The sequence below is a fragment of the Rhinatrema bivittatum genome, chromosome 15, assembly GCF_901001135.1.
Source record: "Rhinatrema bivittatum chromosome 15, aRhiBiv1.1, whole genome shotgun sequence".
In the NCBI taxonomy this organism is placed as follows: domain Eukaryota; kingdom Metazoa; phylum Chordata; class Amphibia; order Gymnophiona; family Rhinatrematidae; genus Rhinatrema; species Rhinatrema bivittatum.
Window position 1 is genome coordinate 77,018,646 of NC_042629.1, and position 20,949 is coordinate 77,039,594.

At 46.1% G+C, this 20,949-nt stretch overlaps 1 protein-coding gene across 1 annotated transcript in view; it reads right to left on the reverse strand.

Moving 5' to 3' along the window:
• Positions 1 to 20,949, reverse strand: part of RERE (arginine-glutamic acid dipeptide repeats) — a 296,711-nt gene that overhangs the window by 59,951 nt on the left and 215,811 nt on the right. Inside the window, 3 exon segments of the mRNA XM_029579229.1 lie at positions 465 to 564; positions 11,098 to 11,222; positions 12,737 to 12,785. Of these exon segments, the coding sequence (XP_029435089.1) occupies positions 465 to 564; positions 11,098 to 11,222; positions 12,737 to 12,785 (274 nt within the window).

Here is a 20,949-nt window from a genome sequence, read left to right on the forward strand (position 1 = left end):
CGGGAACTTATGGGTTGAAAAAGAGGGACACAGATATCTAGGGGATCTTGAAAATACTGTGAAAAATAACAGAGAGACCTAACTCAGCAACAAGGAACACACAGCATGATTGGAGGGAGGAGGCAACAAGTTTGGGTTATTAAAAAAAATATAATTACTTGGTGCTATAACAATTCTAATAGCAATAGCAGCCCATATCAGTTAAACATTTTATTAAGTTTTTCTTGAAGTTCTTCACAGCAATGCCTCTAAATCTCTAGGAGGCGGCCACCACGTTCCTCACTCAGCAGATGGACCTTTCTGTGGGAGGCTTCCCTCCAGGGTGAGATCTAGGGTAAGAGGAGAGGCCTAAAGAACCTGCAATGTAGTAGAGGCAAGGGATGTACTACCTTCATATACCTTACACAAAGGTCTATCAGAGGTCTGACAAGAAAACGTAAAGGCATCAGCAGCCCTTAACTTACTGTGTTGAGTGCATTGAGTGTAGTGTCGTCTCGAGAAGCCGCCACACAGCCATCCTCTGTAGAGCCCCCATCGCACATTCCTGCAAATGCTGCCATGCTCCTGCAGAGGTGGAGAAAACCCAGCATTGGACAGGGACTTTCTGTAGGGAGGGACTAGTTGGTGGTGAAGAAATAGAAAGATAATTACAGCACAATGAGATTGCCCTGATGAAACTAGTAGAGCTAGGCGGCTGGTGAAATACTAAAGTAAATATGCTAACCAGTATGTTAAAGGTCAGCACTGAGCTTTGCTTCTGCCTTCTGGGCTCAATTTAAACAAATTCATACGACTCACAAGAATGCAGCCTTAACATATATAAAATTAAAATACTAATGCCAACAAATTGGAAAAAGCTATGCAGAAAAACTAACTTATTGGTCTAAGTTTAGGGGAGAGGACATAACCCTTCTCCTTCCAGAGAGAGACCCAAGTAGCATTCCCCAAAACTATCAACCAATAACGAGCCTATCCACAATCTACAAGCTGTAGACTTTAATAACATCATGGCGAGAGAGCAGAAGGGAACTATTCCGTACCCAGTATCTAATATTTATTTATTTAAAGAGTTTTCTATACCGAGGTATAGCTATCAGCCTTCACCCTGGTTCACAGTTACAACAACATGTTACAATAAACAGTAAACTGAGAGGAAAACAGAGGTTACATTCGAGAATTAAGTAATTGAAATTAACAATGTTATAAAATAAACAAATTAAAAAGTTTAACAATTAACTTCAGGTGGGGAGAAAGATAACGTTTAACACTCAATGTGTTTATCATCAAACCATTTAGTCCTTAGTTTATAAGTGTTCTGATAAACGATTGTAAACTAGATATGTTGTGTGCAATTAGCCAATACCATCTTTGAAAGCTTGACAGAATAACCAAGTTTTAAGCTCTTTTTTGAATGTCTTGATGTTGGTTTGAGCGGATAAGTGAGCAGGTAGAGAGTTCCATAATTTTGGACCAGCTATGGATATGGCTCTTCTCCTTGTGTTGGATAGTTTGGCTGATGGGAGTGATGGAATTTCTAGTTGTAATTTACTTGTTGATCTGGTTGTCCGATTCGATCTATGTACATGTATGACATTGTCGAAGGCTGTGTTGTCTGTTTTGTGAATTGCATTGTGGAGGATTGTAAGTATTTTATATTCGATTCTTTTTTCGAATGGAAGCCAATGTAAGCTATTGAGGACTGGTGTAATGTGGTCAGATTTCTTTTTGCCAGTTAGGACTCTTGCTGCGGCATTCTGTAAAAGTTGAAGTAGTTTTAAGGTCGCTTTGGGTAGGCCTAACAAGAGTGCATTGCAGTAGTCAATACTGGAGAAGATGAGAGACTGTAGGACGGTTCGGAAATCTTTGTGGTGAAGCATTGGTTTTAGGTGTTTGAGTATTTGGAGTTTGTAGAAGCCTTCACTTGTTTTAGTTGAGATGTGTTTTTTGAAGGATACTTCACTATCAATCCAGAAGCCGAGGTCTTTTACGTTGTCTTTAAGTTGTATGTGGATGTTGTCTATCTGGAGGGATTGGATGGTTTTGGGTCCTGGTTTTTTTCGTTCGATTAGGATACATTCCGTTTTGCTCATATTTAGACATAGTTTTAGGTGGATTAGCATCTTTTTTATAGCTTTCAGGTGAGAGGTGGCAAGTGTTAAGGCCTCTTCTATGGTTGATGTGATTGGGATAATGAGTTGTATGTCGTCAGCATACATGTAATAAGATACGCCTAGGCTGGATAATAGATGGCATAAAGGGAGTAGATAAATATTAGAGTGTAGCTGAAAGGGCAGACCCTTGTGGTACACCAGTCTCGAGGGGGATAGCTTGAGATGTTTCATTGTTGATGGAAACTTTGAAGTATCTGTCTTTTAAATAAGAAGTGAACCATGCAAGAGTTTTGCTAGAGAGACCTATGTTGGCTAAACTAGATATTAGCTTTTTGTGGTCGACCGTGTCAAAAGCCGCTGAGAGGTCGAGAAGAATTAGAATGTGACCTACATTGTTATCAAGGCTTCTTAGTATATTGTTGGAAAGGTTGAGCAGTAGAGTTTCCGTGCTGAGGTTTTTCCTAAAACCGTGTTGGGTGGGATATAGTATTTTGTGGTTCTCGAGGTGTTGGTTGAGGAGTTTCAGAACCGCTTTTTCTGTCAATTTTGCAAGTAGAGGTAGATTTGAGATTGGGCGGTAGTTGTTCATGCCATTTGGGTTAAGGTTCTTTTTTTTTTAGTATAGGCCTGATTGTAGCTGTTTTTAATTTCATTGGAAGCTCCCCATCTTCAAGAGATTTATTGATGATTGCTGCTACTGTGGGGGCTATTGAATGAGCAATTTCTTTTAGATCTCATGTGGGGATGGTATCTAGGTCATGTCGAGCTGGGTTAATTTTTCTAAGCATTTTTTCAGTTTCCGTTGAGGAAATAGGCTCGAAATTAGACCAGTGTGTTGTTGCTGAAGTGTGTGTTTGGATTTCTTCAGCTGGGGAGTTAATGAGGACATCCGTTATTTTGTTTTTGAAGAAAGATGCTAGATCATGGCATAAATTTTTGGAATCGGTTGAGTTGGAGTTTATGTTTTCAGCGATGAGGTTGTTAATGTAAAGGGATTTGGAGTTGTTGGAGGAGTTTCTGATCTTTTTGCTTATGAAATATCAATCGAACCCTCAACTATGAGAGTAATACCCCGTTGTACCTCACAGATTAGTTCAAGACCACATCCTACCTTCCATCGGCTTCTCCCTTGTTCTTTCATCGTCTCCCTTTTTATTCAATGTTACCCTCATGTATAATGTTATCTGTTCAAAGTTCATGCCTTGTTATTTGTTCTATGTAACGCCTCTCTTGCGATGTTTTCATTGTAAACCGGTGTGATTTGTATTCTATACAAGAATGTCAGTATATAAAAGTTAAAAATAAATATTTGAAAGTAATGGCTCTGGAACTCTACACTGCTTCTTATGAAATATCTTACAATAGAAGATTTATTTTTCTCTTACTGGCTGCTGTTATTCAGTGCTTACTAGTACCCACTACAGGGGGCTGCACACACTACACCTGTACTCCAGCCTTTATCTGCATGGCACTGCTTGGGCTTATGTTTGCCCCTAGGGCTTGATTTTATTTATTTAGTTTACAGTTGTTTTATGAAGGAACTGTCAGGAACAATAAAGGCAACAGTACTGAATCCATGAAAAAATGAAGTTAGGACTGGGATGGAGAAGGAAGATCCCAGATCTCTGAGCTGCTCCTATCTTCACCGCTCAGGTCTTTTGTTTATTAAAGACAGGATTTGAAAGGAAGAAAGACCAGCTTGGAACATCCTGTGTCCCTTTGAGGTGTGAGGGGGGGTGGGGGGAAGGTTTTTATTGCGTTCTGAAGAATAACATCAAGGAGGATACAAGCAGCGTATTGTATTACATTCTCTATACAACATCATCCTACTATCAGCAACCAAGAAACTTACCAGAACTATGAACTGTAAAATCTGCTCCACAAGTTGCATTCAGAAGCCCTTTAAGAAGAATCTGCTATCCAACCTTTCTTCTCACACACTACATTTCCCACGAAAGATTTTACCTCCAACCCAATAGGACTAAAAACAGCAACTGAGTGCTATATTCTGGAAGCAGTCCTTTCCTCCAGTCTCACCCTCTCACTTATTCCAGACAGAGTTCTGCATTTTTCCTGTCCTACCCTGGAAGAGAGGAGGTGCAGGGAAGATATTTAATGATGCATCGGAAAGGAAACAATAGAACTAGGGGTCATGAAATGAAACTCCAGGGGGGAGGTCTCAGATCCAATGTCTGGAAATATTTCTTCACAGAGAGGGTGGTGAATGCCTAGAATGCCCTTCCAGAAGAGGTGGTGAAGACCAAAACAGTGAAAGAATTCAAGAGGGCATGGGATAAACACTGTGGGTCCCTAAAAGTTAAAGGTTGGAAATGAAGAACGGGGTGCATGGGAGAAACCTACACAGAGCGACAGTTACTACTCTTAATCAGAAGGCATGGGATTACTACCATTAACTAATTAGCCTTGATGCTTTTGGTGCAACTGCACCATCGCTCTCCGCTTCAACAGCAGTGGTGGGAGGGGGGAAAGGAATTGGATTCAGACGACAGCCCACGCTGGACCCCAACTTTTACTGATACGCAGACATCAGGGGAAAAGCACAGGACTGCTTCTGCGGCCAAGTCCAAAACCAAAGCACGTTCAGGCAGCATTGTTTGATTGTAAATATTACTACCCTTAACAAAAGGCTTGGGGGTAACCAGCATGGAGCGACAGTTACTACTCTAAACAGAGATATAGGGGTAACTTGCATGAAGGTATAAATAAACACGTGGATAAAGGTGAGCCAGTTGATGCGGTGTATCTGGATTGCCAGAAAGCATCTGACAAAGTCCCTCATGGGAGACTTCTTAAGAAATTAGAAAGCCATGGGATAGGGGGCAGTGTCCTATTGTGGATTGCCAACTGGTTAAAAGATAGAAAACAGAGAGTAGGGCTGAATGGTAAATTTTCCCCAATGGAAAAAGGTAAATAGTGGAGGCCCCAGGGATTTGTTCTGGGCCCAATTCTTTTTTAATATATTTATAAATGACCTGGAAATGGGAACAAGAAGCGAGGTCATCAAATTTGCCGAAGACACAAAATTATTCAAAAATGTTAAATTACAAGAGGATTATGAGAGATTGCAAGAGGACCTTGCAAAACTGGGAGACTGGGCATGCAAATGGAAAATTAAATTTAATGTTACTAGCAACGGTAACAAGGAATAGACTTAGTTTTTGGGTACTTGCCAGGTTCTTGTGGCCTGGATTGGCCACTGTTGGAAACAGGATGCTGGGCTTGATGGACCCTTGGTCTGACCCAGTATGGCATTTTCTTATGTTCTTATGTTCTTAAGAGTAACCCAAATTATAACTACAAAATACGAGGTTTCACATTAGGAGTCACCACTCAGGAAAAGGATCTAGGTGTCATCGTTGAAAATTACTTGAAATCTTCATCTAATTGTGCAGCAGCAGCAGCAGCCAGGAAAGCAAACAGAATGCTGGGGATTATTAGGGAAGGAAAGGAGAATAAAACAGAGAATATCATAATGTCTCTGTATCACTCCATGGTGAGACCTCATCTTGTGTTCATATATCATACACACACAGAATGCTGGGGATTATTAGGGAAGGAATGGAGAATAAAACAGAGAATATCATAATGTCTCTGTATCACTCCATGGTGCATCCTCATCTTGTGTTCATATATCATACACAAACAGAATGCTGGGGATTATTAGGAAAGGAGAATAAAACAGAAAATATCCTAATGCCTCTGTATCACTCCATGGTGCATCCTCATCTTGTGTTCATATATCATACACAAACAGAATGCTGGGGATTATTAGGAAAGGAATGGAGAATAAAACAGAGAATATCATAATGTCTCTGTATCACTCCATGGTGCATCCTCATCTTGTGTTCATATATCATACACAGACAGAATGCTGGGGATTATTAGGAAAGGAATGGAGAATAAAACAGAGAATATCATAATGTCTCTGTATCACTCCATGGTGCATCCTCATCTTGTGTTCATATATCATACACAAACAGAATGCTGGGGATTATTAGGAAAGGAATGGAGAATAAAACAGAGAATATCCTAATGCCTCTGTATTGCTCTATGGTGCATCCTCATCTTGTGTTCATATATCATACACAAACAGAATGCTGGGGATTATTAGGAAAGGAATGGAGAATAAAATAGAGAATATCCTAATGCCTCTGTATCACTCCATGGTGCAACCTCATCTTGTGTTCATATATCATACACAAACAGAATGCTGGGGATTATTAGGAAAGGAATGGAGAATAAAACAGAGAATATCCTAATGCCTCTGTATCACTCCATGGTGCCTCCTCATCTTGTGTTCATATATCCTACACAAACAGAATGCTGGGGATTATTAGGAAAGGAATGGAGAATATAGCAGAGAATATCATAATGTCTCTGTATCACTCCATGGTGCATCCTCATCTTATCATACACAAACAGAATGCTGGGGATTATTAGGAAAGGAATGGAGAATAAAATAGAGAATATCCTAATGCCTCTGTATCACTCCATGGTGCATCCTCATCTTGTGTTCATATATCATACACAAACAGAATGCTGGGGATTATTAGGAAAGGAATGGAGAATAAAACAGAGAATATCATAATGCCTCTGTATCACTCCATGGTGCGAGCTCATCTTGAGTACTGGGTGCAGTTCTGGTCACCGCATCTCAAGAAAGATACAGCAGAATTAGAAAATGTACAGAGAAGCACGACCAACAGTTCCCCTATGAACTAAGGAGGTTAGGACTCTTCAGCTTGGAGAAGAGACGGCTGAGGGGGGATATGATAGAGGTCTATTAAAAAAAAAAAAAAAAGAGTGGAATGGAACGAGTAAATGTTAATCCATATTTGATCCTTAGATCATACATTTCTAAGTCCTTTCCTTCAAATTCTGAAACAAAGCCATGACATGCGTTCACTAACAGCTGCAAATTATGCTGCTATTTCATGTGTTTGCTGCATTTCCCAGGAATTTTCTGGAAGCCTTCACACTTTGCGGATGAATGAACCTGGTCTTTATCTTGTGCTTTTTTTAATAGTTAAATTCACAAGTACTTCTCAATATGTGGCATGGATTTACCAACATGAATCACACTGTCAGTAAATGCATGAACTGCCGCTCTTCTGACAACTCGCGCGTGATGCAAGCTCACTGCCACCTTTTCCTGTGCTCTGCAATGGCTGAGCCCAAATTAAGACTGTCGTGTAGCTAAGCCCACAGGTGATCTTCACTGCTGCAAACATTTTCATATCTTCATCTTCAAGCCACAGACTGATGGTAAAACTTGCTGGCTCACATTTAAGGTCAAAGGATTTATCTGTATGCATCTGCGAGATTTTCAGAAAGACTATTACAAGGCCACAGTGTTTGACAGGAATCTCGAAGACTTTTCACACCACACAAAAGCACTGCAAGCCTCCATTTTGTTTTTTTTGTGGTAAATTCTTACACACTGCTGGACTTCAGTCCCCAAGCGCACATCTACCTGCATACCTGAAGCTCAAACTACACGAGCTTCACGGGAACTGACTCAGATTAATTCCACCTGTCTCTCCAGGCACTGAGATTTTTCCACTAGTCCAGCTGTAATCAAGCATCTTAAAGAGAACTATAACAGACTTTTTCTGTCATTACAGCAAAAATCACAATGTAGTGTGTGAATGAAGGAAGAGTAGATAAAAGGCACAGAGTCCAGGCTGGTTTCGGAGCCTTGCTTTCAGCTTCCTGGACTGCCAGCAGCTTATTCCTTTCCTGTGCTGCTGCAGGTTTATTTTCAAGCTTCTGAAAGTGCTGAATGCACTCTTTCACTCTCAAAGTTCTACGGTAACTGAATTTCCATTTTCCCTGGCAGAAACGTCTGCACAAATTCCACTGGCTCATTGCCTTCCACGTCATCTAAAATCTGAAAAGTTCTAAGATGGAAATAAGAGTGAGAAAGAAAATCCTTTTGCAGTTCAGCAACGATTTTGCCTCTGTCCTGTGGCCGGGTCACAGTATCTTTCTATCAGCAAGTCCCTCCCTGCAGTTCATGCAGTCTCTGGGCGCCTGGAGTCAGTGCTGTGCTGTGACTCTGCCCTGGAAGCAGGGGATGCAAACTGGCTTTGAACATGACTCAGATCGCGTTTCCAAAGCAGAGATGGCTCCAGTCACGTTCTGGGTTGTGCTGGTCCTTCAGGGGGAGAGGTAGGGAGCGGGGTTTGACTAAACATAACATTTTGTTTTCCTCTCACTTCTGACAGGTTTTCAGGAAGTCCTTTGGGAGATGAAAGGAGGGTGGATTTTGTTCATTATTTAACAGGTTGTGGGGTGAGAGGTTTTTTTTTGTTTTTACATAGAAACATAGAAATGACGGCAGAAGACGACCGAATGGCCCATCCAGTCTGCCCAGCAAGCCTCACACATTTTTTCTCTCATTCTTATCTGTTTCTCTTAGCTCCTTGTTCTATTCCCCTTCCACCCCCACCATTAATGTAGAGAGCAGTGATGGAGCTGCATCCAAGTGAAATATCTAGCTTGATTAGTTAGGGGTAGTAGGGGCAGTAACTGCCGCGATAAGCAAGCTACACCCATGCTTATTTGTTTTACCTAGACTATGTTATACAGCCCTTGTTGGTTTTTTTTTCTTCTCCCCTGCCGTTGAAGCAGAGAGCCATGCTGGAAATGCTTGATGTATCAGCCTCTCCCATGCCATGAAGCAGAGAGCCATGCTGGATATGCATTGAAAGTGAAGTATCAGGCACATTTGGTTTGGGGTAGTAACCGCCATAACAAGCCAGCTACTCCTCGCTTTGTGATTGCGAATCCTTTTTTTCTTCACCCCTGTCGTTGAAGCTATGCAGGATATGCGTGAAGCATCAGTTTTTTGTTTTTGTTTTTTTTTTTCCCCTGCCGTTGAAGCAGAGAGCTATGCTGGAAATGCGTGATGTATCAGTCTTTCTCCCATGCCGATGAAGCAGAGAACCATGCTGGATATGCATGGAAAGTGAAGTATCAGGCACATTTGGTTTGGGGTAGTAACCGCCGAAACAAGCCAGCTACTCCCCACTTTTTGAGTGCGAACCCTTTTTCTTCTCCCTTGCCGTTGTAGCAGAGAGCTCTGCTGGATGTGTGAAGTATCAGTTATTCTTCTCCCCTGTCATTGAAGCAGAGAGCTATGCTGTATATGCATTGAAAGTGAAGTATCAGGCATATTTGGTTTGGGGTAGTAACCGCCGTAACAAGCCAGCTACTCCCCTCTTTGTGAGATTTTTAGAAATCTAAGTATAATTATAAGTCAATGATTTGTTGTAACATGGTAGGTCTCTCTCAGTAGTGAGAGTTCGGGGCAAGTTTCAGTGGTGTTATAGGGTTATCTTTAACCTTTAAAATCCTAAATACTGCCTGACTGGGAAAACCATACAAGACAGTGTACAACCAAACCAGTAAACAAAACACAAACCAGGAAATCAAAATTAGCCAAACATAAAAGCAAAAACAAAAAAACCCGAAATATAAAACACACAAAACCAACCAAAACTTAAAACACAAAACAAAACAAACCCCCCCTCCCCCCCAGGGAACATAAAACATCCAAACCACCACATAATGTAGTGTTAAGCAACCTTCAAAGCAGATAGAACACTACAATATGTTGTACAAAAAGAAAAGCTGGGGTATTCTATTCCAGAGATTTTGAGCTGCCACTGAAACGTTCTAACTTTGCGTTTCCTGCACCGAGGGTATCCTTAAGAGCACACATCCCATCCAGGAACATGCCATGTTAACTTATTCGCCAATACAATGGGTCACAACCCATAAGGCCTGAAAGATCAACATTAACAACTTAAATTTGGGAGGAGATGTAATTATATAGCATTTTTATGAATTTTATTTTTAATTGTAAGCTGTGTGGAAATCAATTAATCAGGGTATAAAGAGTTATTACAGGGAAAAGGCCAGCAAGCGACAGCGGATCATGGGGCTTCATGTGGTTGAGGCTGGCCTTACCATGGCTCCTAATATGAACTAAGAGGCTTTGCTCTATTAAAGATGTTAAGAGGGAGAAGTTTTTCTTACTTTTGTGAAGAAATAAAGAAGGGGAAGGGTGTGTATTTCTATTTCTCTCCCAGCAGTCCTTCATGACCCTGGAAAGAGGTTTTCTGCAGTGATGAGGATCTTGTTTGACCTTTTTGACATCATGTAATACCACAAACACCACTCCTGAGTTGCTCAATTTACCGCAGGCTATGACCATTTCCTGGTCAGATAACGACTTGAAAGAGACAGCAAGTTTACAGATTTCTGCCTTGTTCTTCAGACAGATCTGTCATATGTCTATCCAACAGCAGCACTCTAGTGCCCCCAGGATTGTGTCCTATGTGAGCCGCACATGTATTCTGCGCTGTGGAGCATGCGCCTTCCATGGGTCAGAAAGCGAGCAGGACTAGAGAGGCAGCACTTGCGCTGGCCTGGAGTATCTCATCCCATCCTGGGAAGCACAAGTTAGCCAGAGGAGAAGATATGCTGAAATGTAACCCTGCCAGCATGTAGCAGGTGCAAAACAGAGGATGTCCTGACTCTACACTCACTACCCATCACTTTTTCTTCTCACCTGAAACCTTTCCTTACTTATTAGGCAACAATACTCCATAATCATTAGATTCAGTAATGAAATGAATTAAAGCTTTTACACAGGGCTCTGTTTCTCTCACATGCTGTACAGCTTTCTCAGAGCCTAGGACACTGCCGAGGCAGACAACCTCCAGCCACCTGCTTCTTCTAGCAGTGTCCCAACAATTACAGCCATGGAAGGGATTTCCAGGGAAAGTCTGGTCACCAGGAGAAAGGGGTGGGAAGACAGAATAACACGAGTTGGGAAAACATGTTTATACCTCTGAACTAAGCATGTAAAACCTCATGCATGCAGGACGGGCAGAGGAAAGCAGGAAGAGCTACTGGAAATAGGGTAGGCAGACATTTTCCTGTCTGCTTGCCTCACCTGGCAGCTCTCAGGTACATCAGCAGATCACAATCATTTATCCCCGGCATCCAGACTAGCTCCTCATTTTCCGTTACTACTTCTAGATCTGGAGTGGGGAATGGCTGCAAATCCGGAAGCTTAGCCTAATATTAAAAAAAACAAAAAAACAAAGCAGTATTGCAGAGTTCCACCAGGCTGCAAAATAAACCTGGCAGCACAAGATATCCCAGCTGACAGTCCGGTAAAACACAAACTGTACAGCCTGCAGCAGGAACGGGTCCGCTCTGCAGGCCGGTAATACACAAACTGTACAGCCTGCAGCAGGAACGGGTCCGCTCTGCAGGCCGGTAATACACAAACTGTACAGCCTGCAGCAGGCACAGGTCCACTCTGCAGGCCAGTAATACACAAACTGTACAGCCTGCAGCAGGAACGGGTCCGCTCTGCAGGCCGGTAATACACAAACTGTACAGCCTGCAGCAGGCACGGGTCCGCTCTGCAGGCCGGTAGTACACAAACTGTACAGCCTGCAGCAGGCACGGGTCCGCTGTACAGCCTGCAGCAGGCATGGGTCCGCTGTACAGCCTGCAGCAGGAACGGGTCCGCTCTGCAGGCCGGTAATACACAAACTGTACAGCCTGCAGCAGGAACGGGTCCGCTCTGCAGGCCGGTAGTACACAAACTGTACAGCCTGCAGCAGGCACGGGTCCGCTGTACAGCCTGCAGCAGGCATGGGTCCGCTGTACAGCCTGCAGCAGGAACGGGTCCGCTCTGCAGGCCGGTAATACACAAACTGTACAGCCTGCAGCAGGCACGGGTCCGCTGTACAGCCTGCAGCAGGCACGGGTCCGCTCTACACACTAATTCAGACTGTATGCTGACAGCATGTTATTCATCTGACATTCTACTCATGGGTCTTTATCTCCAGCACACTGAAGATTACTCCCTAGTCCCTTAGTGTACTCTGATGTAACACACAGATTTTACAAAAGAAAAACTAAATATTGAATCCGCTGTGATGGGCCAGCCCCCCAGCAAGCACTGTGCACTGCCATGTGGAGGGGCCCTAGTTGGAGAATGAAATGTTTTAGTTATTATAATTTTTATGTGATCGTCCTTGTATTGGTTTTATGTTAACACGATTATGTCACCCAGGCCTTCATTGTGTTGGGCAATTCAGAAATGTTAATAAATGAAAATGACTCGTCTTCTGCTCCCCCTGTGGAGCAGCTTGGGTGAGGATGTGAAATGAAGGGAGAAGGACCTTGGGTAGTGGAGAAGGAAGTCTCCTGAGGCCAGATCCAATGAGCAGCAGCAATCTGGGGAGCCAGACCCCAGACTGTGCTACCAGGGAGGGACAGAGACCTGGGAGAATACTGCAGGCAGTAGCACCCCCTTCTACCTCTAACAAAAAATAAAAGTATTTGTATTCAGTTCATTTCTCCCTCTGTATTGAATGCACCAATCTGATTCCAGGCTGCTGCAGCCCAAAAACACCCATTCCAAGTCAGTAATGCTACTGCAACCCCAATACAATTCAGAAGAGAAAACCAATGGAAAGCATCAAACTTCCAATCCTGACCACCCAAGCAGCAAGAGTCACTGCTCTGCTGTTACCAGGACACGAGTGCAGACAATCCAACACCACACCTCATACCTGGTGGCTGGGTCCAACCCGGATCTCACCCTGGGTGCTGTTGAGCCTCCTGAAAGAAAGCGTAGATACAATTAATACGAGAATGCTCTGTAGGGAACAGCAGACAGAAACCATTATAGAGGCCATGGGCTATTGGACATAGATGGGAGATGTGTGTGTACAGGATCCGTGAACACCACAGTCACCAATCACAGATTGCAGGGAAGGCTAGAAACTATTTGGGAGAGGAATCCTTTCCAGGCCAGGCTTACTCAAGCTATATCCTCTAGGAAGGAAGTAAAAGAAGAGGAGAACATTTATCACACAGCAAAGCGTGACTGCCTCACATTCATACTTCACCAAACCACAGAGTGGAAAGCTCAACCCAAGGCCAACAGCAAAGGCTACGTAGGGATTACTGATTAGCAGGATATGCCAACACAATTAGCAAACCCTGCAAGATAACTGCACTCACACTCCCCAAGAGGAGCTGGAAGCAATGAAATGAATATGCCCCTAAGAAATTGCCACACTGGGTCAGACCGAAGGTCCATCAAGCCCAGCATCCTGTTTCCAACAGAGGCCAATCCAGGCCACAAGAACCTGGCAATTACCCAAACACTAAGAAGATCCCATGCTACTGATGCAATTAATAGCAGATGCTATTCCCTAAGTCAGCTTGATTAATAGCAGGTAATGGACTTCTCCTCCAAGAACTTATCCAAATCTTTTTGTAAACACAGCACACTAACTGCATCCTCTCGCAACAAATCACAGAGTTTAATTGTGTATTAAATGAAAAAGAACTTTCTCCGATTAGTTTTAAATGTGCTACTTGCTAACTTCATGGGGTGCACCCTAGTCCTTCTATTATCAGAAAGAGAAAATAACAGATTCATATCTAGACCTCTCTCTTATCCCCCCTCAACCGTCTCTTCTCCAGATACCCAGCAAGGACAGGGAACAAAGCAGTGATAATCCCCTCAACCAATACAGGAATAGAGCAGTTATAACCCCCCTGCCAGATACCCAGCGAGGATGGGGAATAAAGCAGTGATAATCCCCCTGACAGAGACCCAGCAAGGACAGGGAATAAAGCAGTGATAATCCCCCTGGAAGATACCCGAGGACGGGGAATAAAGCAGTGATAAGCCCCTGCCAGATACCCAGCAAGTAAAGGAATAAAGCAGTGATAATCCCCCTGACAGAGACCCAGCAAGGACAGGGAATAAAGCAGTGATAATCCCCCTGGAAGATACCCGAGGACGGGGAATAAAGCAGTGATAAGCCCCTGCCAGATACCCAGCAAGTAAAGGAATAAAGCAGTGATAATCCCCCTGACAGAGACCCAGCAAGGACAGGGAATAAAGCAGTGATAATCCCCCTGGAAGATACCCAGTGAGGATGGGGAATAAAGCAATGATAATCCACTCAGCCAGGACAAAAATAAAGCAGTGATAATCCCCTTGTAAATACCAGCCAGGTTGGAGATTAAAGCAGCAATAATTCCCCTGTCAGATACCCAGGAAGGACAGGGAATAAAGCGGTGATGATCCCCTCAACCAGGACGGGTAATAAAGCAATGATAATCCCCTTGTAAATAACCCAGCCAGGTCGGGGATTGAAGCAGTAATAATCCCCTCTGCCCGATACCCAGCAAGGACAAGGAATAAAGCAGTGAATCTCTGCACTGCCAGGAACCCAGTGAGGATGGTGAATAAAGCAGTGATAATCACTTTTGCCAGAGCTCGCTCTTCAGGATGGAGATGCTACAGAAATACCTAGGGAGCAAGTAAGCAAATATTTGTTTCATTACCCAAGTTTAAGGCTGAAACTGTCACTTGATTTTCAGTTCTTCACGCACTGAATAGAGGAGAACATCCCCATGTCTCACACGACTTCACATGCTGTGACCACCGCTGAGGTCAGCTGGCACATGGAAGTTTGGTTTGGGTGGGCTTGAGCAGTTTGGCTGGATGACAAGTGAGCAGAGGAAGAGGAGGAGGAGGAAGGTCTGAAGTGCGTGTGTGTGGAGGGGGAGAAAGGAGACATTTGTCATTTGCATCATCAAGTTATTTACAACCTGAGACTTGCCATGCTGGGCCACACCAAAGGCCCAATGAGCAACAGTGGCCAAATTGCCTAATAAGGAAGGAGGCAGATCCGGTTCTTTGCTGCTCACTCCCAGGGATAAACTGTGGGGAAGAAGCAAGCCAGAAGGAACCAGATCTACTTTTTGGGATCTGCCAGATTTCTCCCTTGGGAACCTTTCCATCAGCTTGGGCGTCATGGCAACCATGCCAGTCAATGGACAACCCCTCAAAACTAAATACGGTGTTACAAAGCCCAAAGGAGCTGTGAATGCAGGCTAAAGCCACAGCAAGTTGGATCTGGGCACTTAGCCAACACAGCTCTGCTGATGGGCCTCTGACCTACCACCCCCACCCCCAAAAATAAATCTCCTGCAGCGCATTACTAGAGAATGAGTGCATGCCTGAAACCCCTGGACATAAAGCATCTTGTAAGGCAGCACCTGGGCTTTTCAGCAGGCAGAGCCTGTCATTTAGTTACATGACAGCCCACAGAATTACCCTACAAGCAAGTGTGGCTGCAGCCCAGAAGAGGAATCCTGTAAGCACGCCCTACCCAGAGCAAGGATGCAGTCCTAAATCCTTCCTCCCACCCCCTTCCCACAGTGCTGAGCAGCAAGAAAAACAAGCATCCCGAGCACCTCCACATAGCCTGGCTCGCTGCCCAGAACAGGGATTCATATGGTGCTGGAGGAAGGGCGCAAGGGGCGGTCTCTCCTGTTCTGGGCCAGACTCCCAGTTCTCATTAAGTTACATCCTCAGAGGAAGGCTGCTGGTTCCACTGCTGCTGCCAGAGCTGGCTATGCTACGCCAGCACACATCCAAGGAGAGGGGCCGCTGCACCGGTCCCGTCCCGAGGCACAGAGCACAGCTGCAGCACAGGCCTTGCCCCTACAGCACAACACTTAGTGCCGGCTTTCTGGGCTGAAATTCTGCCTCTCCCTCTCCGCCGATAACCGAACAGCACCACACGAGAAGCACAAATGGGCCACGGCTGGGATTATTGCAGCCAACATGCAAGAAAGCAGCAGCCGTAGCAACAATCATTTAATATTTCAACCATCTTCAGCTGCAGAGGATTAAATAAAGCGACACGGCCTCTTCCCTTTGAAAAATAGCCTGTTGTCATGGAAACGCTGCAGTCTGTGAGGTAAACAGGCAAAAAGTAGAAGGGTGCCCAGGCAGAACCACAATCCCCGTCTAGGAAGGTGCGATAGCAGACTTATCGGACGCTGGCAGACTGGCAGCCGCCACTGGGAGGGATGGCCATGCACACAGCACGCCACAAACATTTACATTTAAAGAGCTAATTGCTTTTATTTACAAACACTGCTTATAAAACAAATACACTGAAAGTGTGAACAAGGAAATGAAAGCCACTTGCACTGATCCCCCTAGGTCAGGCAGGTTGGCGTTTCAATCACATTCCCAGGCAGACTGCCCTGGGTGCCGCAGCTCCCACTCCCATGCACACAGAGTTGGGCACAAACATATTGTGAGATCTGGACAGACTCCTGTTTCTCTCCCTTGACAACCTTAGCTCATGATGCCTCAGCCTGTATCCAAACTGAGTTCACCAGCTTTTATATCTCCTTGTGTGGAGTAGCCATAAAAGGCCATCTGCAAATCCAACCACGCTGCAGCAGTCCCCTCACTAAAGCCAACACCATGCTGCTGTCATTTCCCCCTATTCCAGATTATGCAATACGTTCCCATTACTGAAACTGCGACAGCATGGACTTATTATCCATACACAGGAGTCCGAATCCCAGCCCTGACACTGACAGACAAGTTCCATATACCCTGTCACTAGGTGCTATTTCAGTATCCTTCTGAAATGTGCTGTAAATAAGAGGAAGAAGGATCAGATGTTCAACCAGATTTGAGGCGAGAGTCTGAAGAATTCTTTGCATCCAAAATGTCAAAAAGAGAAACCATCCAGCCATAGTCATCATCGGTGCTATCAATCAAATCATAAACTGAAGTGCTACATGTTCCTCAGAATCAACAGGAAGTACAGTTATCCCGCACCTCACCCCTACTCTGCAGTAATCCCTGCTATTCTGGTACTGAGACTTCACATACACCCAAGCTCTGCCAACGCACCTCATTCCTGCCCTGCAGCACTGCTATTTCAATACTGAAATCTCACACATACAGGGCTGAACAGTGCACTCCCGTCCAAAAACCAAACCACACCTGTCAGTTCATCTCACTCTTACCCCACAGCACCATCTGTTGTCCCTTTACTGAGCCCCCAACACACAGATCCAACGCCCCTTTATTCCTGCCCTGCAGCGCCCACTGCTAATCTAGTAGTGAAACCCCATACATACAGCTTTGCCAGTGCACCTCACTCCTGCCCTGCAACCCCCCATTTCAGTCCTAAATCACCACCCATACAGGAAGGACAGTGCACTCCCTTCCAAAAACCAAACCAGAGCCCTGTCCCTGCACCTCATTCCTGCCCTGCAACCTCACATTTCAGTCCTAAAACATCACCCATACAGGAAGGACAGTGCACTCCCTTCCAAAAACCAAACCAGAGCCCTGTCCGTGCAGCTCATTCCTGCCCTGCAACCCCACATTTCAGTCCTAAAACATCACCCATACAGGAAGGACAGTGCACTCCCTTCCAAAAACCAAACCAGAGCCCTGTCCCTGCACCTCATTCCTGCCCTGCAACCCCACATTTCAGTCCTAAAACATCACCCATACAGGAAGGACAGTGCACTCCCTTCCAAAAACCAAAGCAGAGCCCTGTCCGTGCAGCTCATTCCTGCCCTGCAACCCCACATTTCAGTCCTAAAACATCACCCATACAGGAAGGACAGTGCACTCCCTTCCAAAAACCAAACCAGAGCCCTGTCCGTGCAGCTCATTCCTGCCCTGCAACCCCACATTTCAGTCCTAAAACATCACCCATACAGGAAGGACAGTGCACTCCCTTCCAAAAACCAAAGCAGAGCCCTGTCCGTGCACCTCATTCCTGCCCTGCAACCCCACATTTCAGTCCTAAAACATCACCCATACAGGAAGGACAGTGCACTCCCTTCCAAAAACCAAACCAGAGCCCTGTCCGTGCACCTCATTCCTGCCCTGCAACCTCACATTTCAGTCCTAAATCACCACCCATACAGGAAGGACAGTGCACTCCCTTCCAAAAACCAAACCAGAGCCCTGTCCGTGCAACTCATTCCTGCCCTGCAACCCCACATTTCAGTCCTAAAACATCACCCATACAGGAAGGACAGTGCACTCCCTTCCAAAAACCAAAGCAGAGCCCTGTCCGTGCACCTCATTCCTGCCCTGCAACCCCACATTTCAGTCCTAAAACATCACCCATACAGGAAGGACAGTGCACTCCCTTCCAAAAACCAAAGCAGAGCCCTGTCCGTGCAGCTCATTCCTGCCCTGCAACCCCACATTTCAGTCCTAAAACATCACCCATACAGGAAGGACAGTGCACTCCCTTCCAAAAACCAAACCAGAGCCCTGTCCGTGCACCTCATTCCTGCCCTGCAACCCCACATTTCAGTCCTAAAACATCACCCATACAGGAAGGACAGTGCACTCCCTTCCAAAAACCAAAGCAGAGCCCTGTCCGTGCACCTCATTCCTGCCCTGCAACCCCACATTTCAGTCCTAAAACATCACCCATACAGGAAGGACAGTGCACTCCCTTCCAAAAACCAAACCAGAGCCCTGTCCGTGCACCTCATTCCTGCCCTGCAACCCCACATTTCAGTCCTAAAACATCACCCATACAGGAAGGACAGTGCACTCCCTTCCAAAAACCAAAGCAGAGCCCTGTCCGTGCACCTCATTCCTGCCCTGCAACCCCACATTTCAGTCCTAAAACATCACCCATACAGGAAGGACAGTGCACTCCCTTCCAAAAACCAAAGCAGAGCCCTGTCCGTGCAGCTCATTCCTGCCCTGCAACCCCACATTTCAGTCCTAAAACATCACCCATACAGGAAGGACAGTGCACTCCCTTCCAAAAACCAAAGCAGAGCCCTGTCCGTGCACCTCATTCCTGCCCTGCAACCCCACATTTCAGTCCTAAAACATCACCCATACAGGAAGGACAGTGCACTCCCTTCCAAAAACCAAACCAGAGCCCTGTCCGTGCACCTCATTCCTGCCCTGCAACCCCACATTTCAGTCCTAAAACATCACCCATACAGGAAGGACAGTGCACTCCCTTCCAAAAACCAAAGCAGAGCCCTGTCCGTGCACCTCATTCCTGCCCTGCAACCCCACATTTCAGTCCTAAAACATCACCCATACAGGAAGGACAGTGCACTCCCTTCCAAAAACCAAACCAGAGCCCTGTCCGTGCAGCTCATTCCTGCCCTGCAACCCCACATTTCAGTCCTAAAACATCACCCATACAGGAAGGACAGTGCACTCCCTTCCAAAAACCAAAGCAGAGCCCTGTCCGTGCACCTCATTCCTGCCCTGCAACCCCACATTTCAGTCCTAAAACATCACCCATACAGGAAGGACAGTGCACTCCCTTCCAAAAACCAAAGCAGAGCCCTGTCCGTGCACCTCATTCCTGCCCTGCAACCCCACATTTCAGTCCTAAAACATCACCCATACAGGCAGGACAGTGCACTCCCTTCCAAAAACCAAAGCAGAGCCCTGTCCGTGCAGCTCATTCCTGCCCTGCAACCCCACATTTCAGTCCTAAAACATCACCCATACAGGAAGGACAGTGCACTCCCTTCCAAAAACCAAAGCAGAGCCCTGTCCGTGCACCTCATTCCTGCCCTGCAACCCCACATTTCAGTCCTAAAACATCACCCATACAGGAAGGACAGTGCACTCCCTTCCAAAAACCAAAGCAGAGCCCTGTCCGTGCAGCTCATTCCTGCCCTGCAACCCCACATTTCAGTCCTAAAACATCACCCATACAGGAAGGACAGTGCACTCCCTTCCAGAGCCCTGACCGTGCAGCTCATTCCTGCCCTAAAACCCCAGACGTACAGAACTGTCAGTGCAGCCCCCGCAGTCCGGGCTGAAACTTGGGCGACTGGCGGGGAAGGAGCTGTGGGGCGAGCGGGGCTGCTGCTCGGCACACAAGGCGGACATTGTTTCTGCGCGGCGGCTGCAGGAGATACAAGCGGGAAGCGCTCCGGGCTTCTGCAAATGCAACGACGCCACATTTTCAGGCAGAGCGCCGGGGCGGCAGGATGGCGAATCCAAGGCGCATCGCCATGGCAACGGCGCCAGGAGCGGGCCGGGCCGGGCCTCCGGAGCCTACCTGCAGGGGCCGAGCCGCCCGTCCATCGTCCCTCCGAGCCCGCGGCCCGGCGCGCACTCTCCCCCTGCTCAAAATGGAGGCACATGCAGCCCGAGCCCTGGCAGCTTCCACTGAGCTTGTGCTGTGACCTCCACCTCCACGCAGAAACTTGCCCCTCGCCTGCCAGGCACTGAGCATGTGCTGTGACCCCCTCCTCTCCTCCCCCGGCCCGGCCATTTCCGTCAATACGGGCGGGCGCGCGCGCGCTGGGCGGGCGCGCCGCCGGCAGGGAGCAGCAGCGGCGCCGGCTCTCTCCCGCCCTCCTCGCGCCCACTGACAGGCCTGGGGGCGGCCCCCCCACCGTGCTACATGTGTACATGGGCTTCTCTCACACATCGGGCACTAATTACTGGCCCAACCTGATCTAAAACCAAATACTTTCAAACACGAGAAACCGATGCCAGAGGAAAAAGCACAGGCAAATGCATCCCTGCAAGTTAACACAATGAAAAGCTACAACTGAAATGCCCCCCCCCCCTCCCCTGCCTACACCATTTACTGCTTCAATGATATCCTACACACAGGCTGCAGCAAAACTAGATGCAAAGGACAATTCCTATCCTAAGAACACATCCTGAGCTTCATACTCCATTTTCACGCTGCAGTAGCACACTGGCCAGTATGAGCCCAGAATTACCTAGCAACCACCTGTAGCCACAGCAAAGCCTCAGCACCAAAGGGACAGTTCACTACAAATGCAAATTCTCCATTTTCTAACTAAAGCATTCTTACATTTTTCTCTTTTTGAGGCACTTTTTATTTATTTTTTTGGGAGGGGAATGTTTGATCAAGTTCCAGACCATCTGTGCTTGCTGCAGCTGCACAGACATCTG